The 1,827-nt window shown below is 31.7% G+C and overlaps 1 protein-coding gene across 1 annotated transcript in view; it reads right to left on the bottom strand.

Moving 5' to 3' along the window:
* LOC108625789 (monoacylglycerol lipase ABHD12) overlaps nucleotides 1–1,827 on the bottom strand; it is a 4,065-nt gene continuing 2,238 nt past the window's right edge. The window contains exons 4-10 of the mRNA XM_026814249.1: nucleotides 1,708–1,825; nucleotides 1,529–1,634; nucleotides 1,270–1,469; nucleotides 1,043–1,178; nucleotides 426–543; nucleotides 177–338; nucleotides 1–85 (exon numbers count right to left, since the gene is read on the bottom strand). Of these exons, the coding sequence (XP_026670050.1) occupies nucleotides 44–85; nucleotides 177–338; nucleotides 426–543; nucleotides 1,043–1,178; nucleotides 1,270–1,469; nucleotides 1,529–1,634; nucleotides 1,708–1,825 (882 nt within the window). The 3' untranslated portion in view covers nucleotides 1–43. The remainder of the gene's footprint in view (nucleotides 86–176; nucleotides 339–425; nucleotides 544–1,042; nucleotides 1,179–1,269; nucleotides 1,470–1,528; nucleotides 1,635–1,707; nucleotides 1,826–1,827) is intronic.

The raw sequence follows: 1,827 nt of genomic DNA on the forward strand, positions 1-1,827 counted from the left end.
CATATATAGTTATGACTAAGGCCATATGACGCATCAATTCTTATCATTCGTACATGATTTGTATCATTTCCATGATAATGTAGCCCTGCTTTAAACAACTGTCAAAAATGAAGACAGATTTATTCGTTTTGCATATTTATAATGGAACTCTATAAAAAAAGCAACTGTGGTCATACCTTTTCACCTAATGCAAATGGTATAACATTATCATCTTCTGCGTGCAATATCATAATAGGACATTGGATTTTTTCTATATGTTTGTCAGACTCAAATCGAAGATAATTATCATAAAATGGTTCAACAATTAACCAATGGAACCAAGGTATATGTTTAAAGATCTGAGAATAATGATTACTTTTTTAGTAAGTTTTAAATACTTATTGTCGGTATATGTATAAACATTAAATTTTTGTGGCCCAAATTACCTGCGCCAAAGGATGTTCACTTAATTCATCTGCAATATTGTTAAATGGTGATTCTAAAATCAAGCCTGTGGGTTGCATTTCTTCTGTTGCCAATAATGCTAATGTATGAGTAGAAACTCTGCAATAAAAAATCAATTAGTAATATTTACAAAAACATTATAAGTATAAAATAATACATAAAAGAAATATACAGGGTGTTTCGCTTAAAACAGGCTATCTAAATATCTCCTCTATGCCTGAAAATACAAAAAATGTTTCTGACGCAATCTAAATGGTTTCAGAAGACACGAGTGACCTTGAAATAACCATTAAAAAACGAGTCTTCCATTTGATTTGTCTTTTGAAACTATTTAGATTGCGTCAGAAACATTTTTAGTATTATCAGACATATACCTGCCGTTACGGGAGTCCATAGTACGCAAGGACCAGTCTTCAGTCGCTGTCTTCGTCTTTCTCTTTCTCTCTAATGCTTTCCATATTTTTGCCACTACTCGGATCTACGTATTTGGTTACCCCACTACCGCCAAACTGCGCGAAACTGATATGGACTCTCGTCTCGACGGCAGTAATAGAGGAGATATGGTGGCCTGATTTAACTCTGTATATAAATTTCATACCCAGTCCCTAGGGAATGTCCCCAAACAAAAACAGGAGCTGTATTATTGACTAATCTTAATAGCCACTGAAGTACATATTTGCTATCATCAACTACTCCCATTTCAGAGAGTTCTGCTCCATCACTGTCACCGTATCCTTGATGTTTATAAAAAAGATGAAGTTTGTAAATATATATATTGAAGACCTTTTAGATTAATAATGCAGGATAAAAATACTTGACACGTACCTCTATAATCAAACGCTATAACGTGATAATCTAAACTTTGAAGAAGCTTGTACAATTCTAATCTATGGCTACTTGCTCTGTTACCACTATTACCATGCATATAAAGAAAGACAGGTAATTTAGAATTATTTAGAACAGCTTCATAATCATCATCAGTTTTAATGGTTGAATCATTGACTAATGATTGGGGTAATGTTTGCCTGAAAGCAAATTTTAATTGATCTTTTTGAATTCATATGTTCACATTTAAATTACCCACCATAGTCCTAGCTTCACTTGTTGATCAGTTTTTAAATAAAAATTTCTTGTTCCTTTCATACCAACTGTCTCCGGTTTCGAAAAATCAACATTAATTGGCCAACGCACTAATTTAGTAAAAATAATTGTATATTAAAAAATTGAACTAAAATGAAATTATCATAATAATTATATACTTACCGATATTCAAGAAAAGAATCTTTTTTTGTATAGTGTAAGAGTAGTGAAATATTAAGGGTAAAAGTCCAAATATGACCAAATACGTAATTAATGATATTTTCATTATCAAAAGTAAGTACT

Source organism: Ceratina calcarata, unplaced genomic scaffold (genome assembly GCF_001652005.2).
Source record: "Ceratina calcarata isolate Rehan_Ccalc_2016 unplaced genomic scaffold, ASM165200v1 scaffold371.2, whole genome shotgun sequence".
Classification (NCBI taxonomy): Eukaryota; Metazoa; Arthropoda; class Insecta; order Hymenoptera; family Apidae; genus Ceratina; species Ceratina calcarata.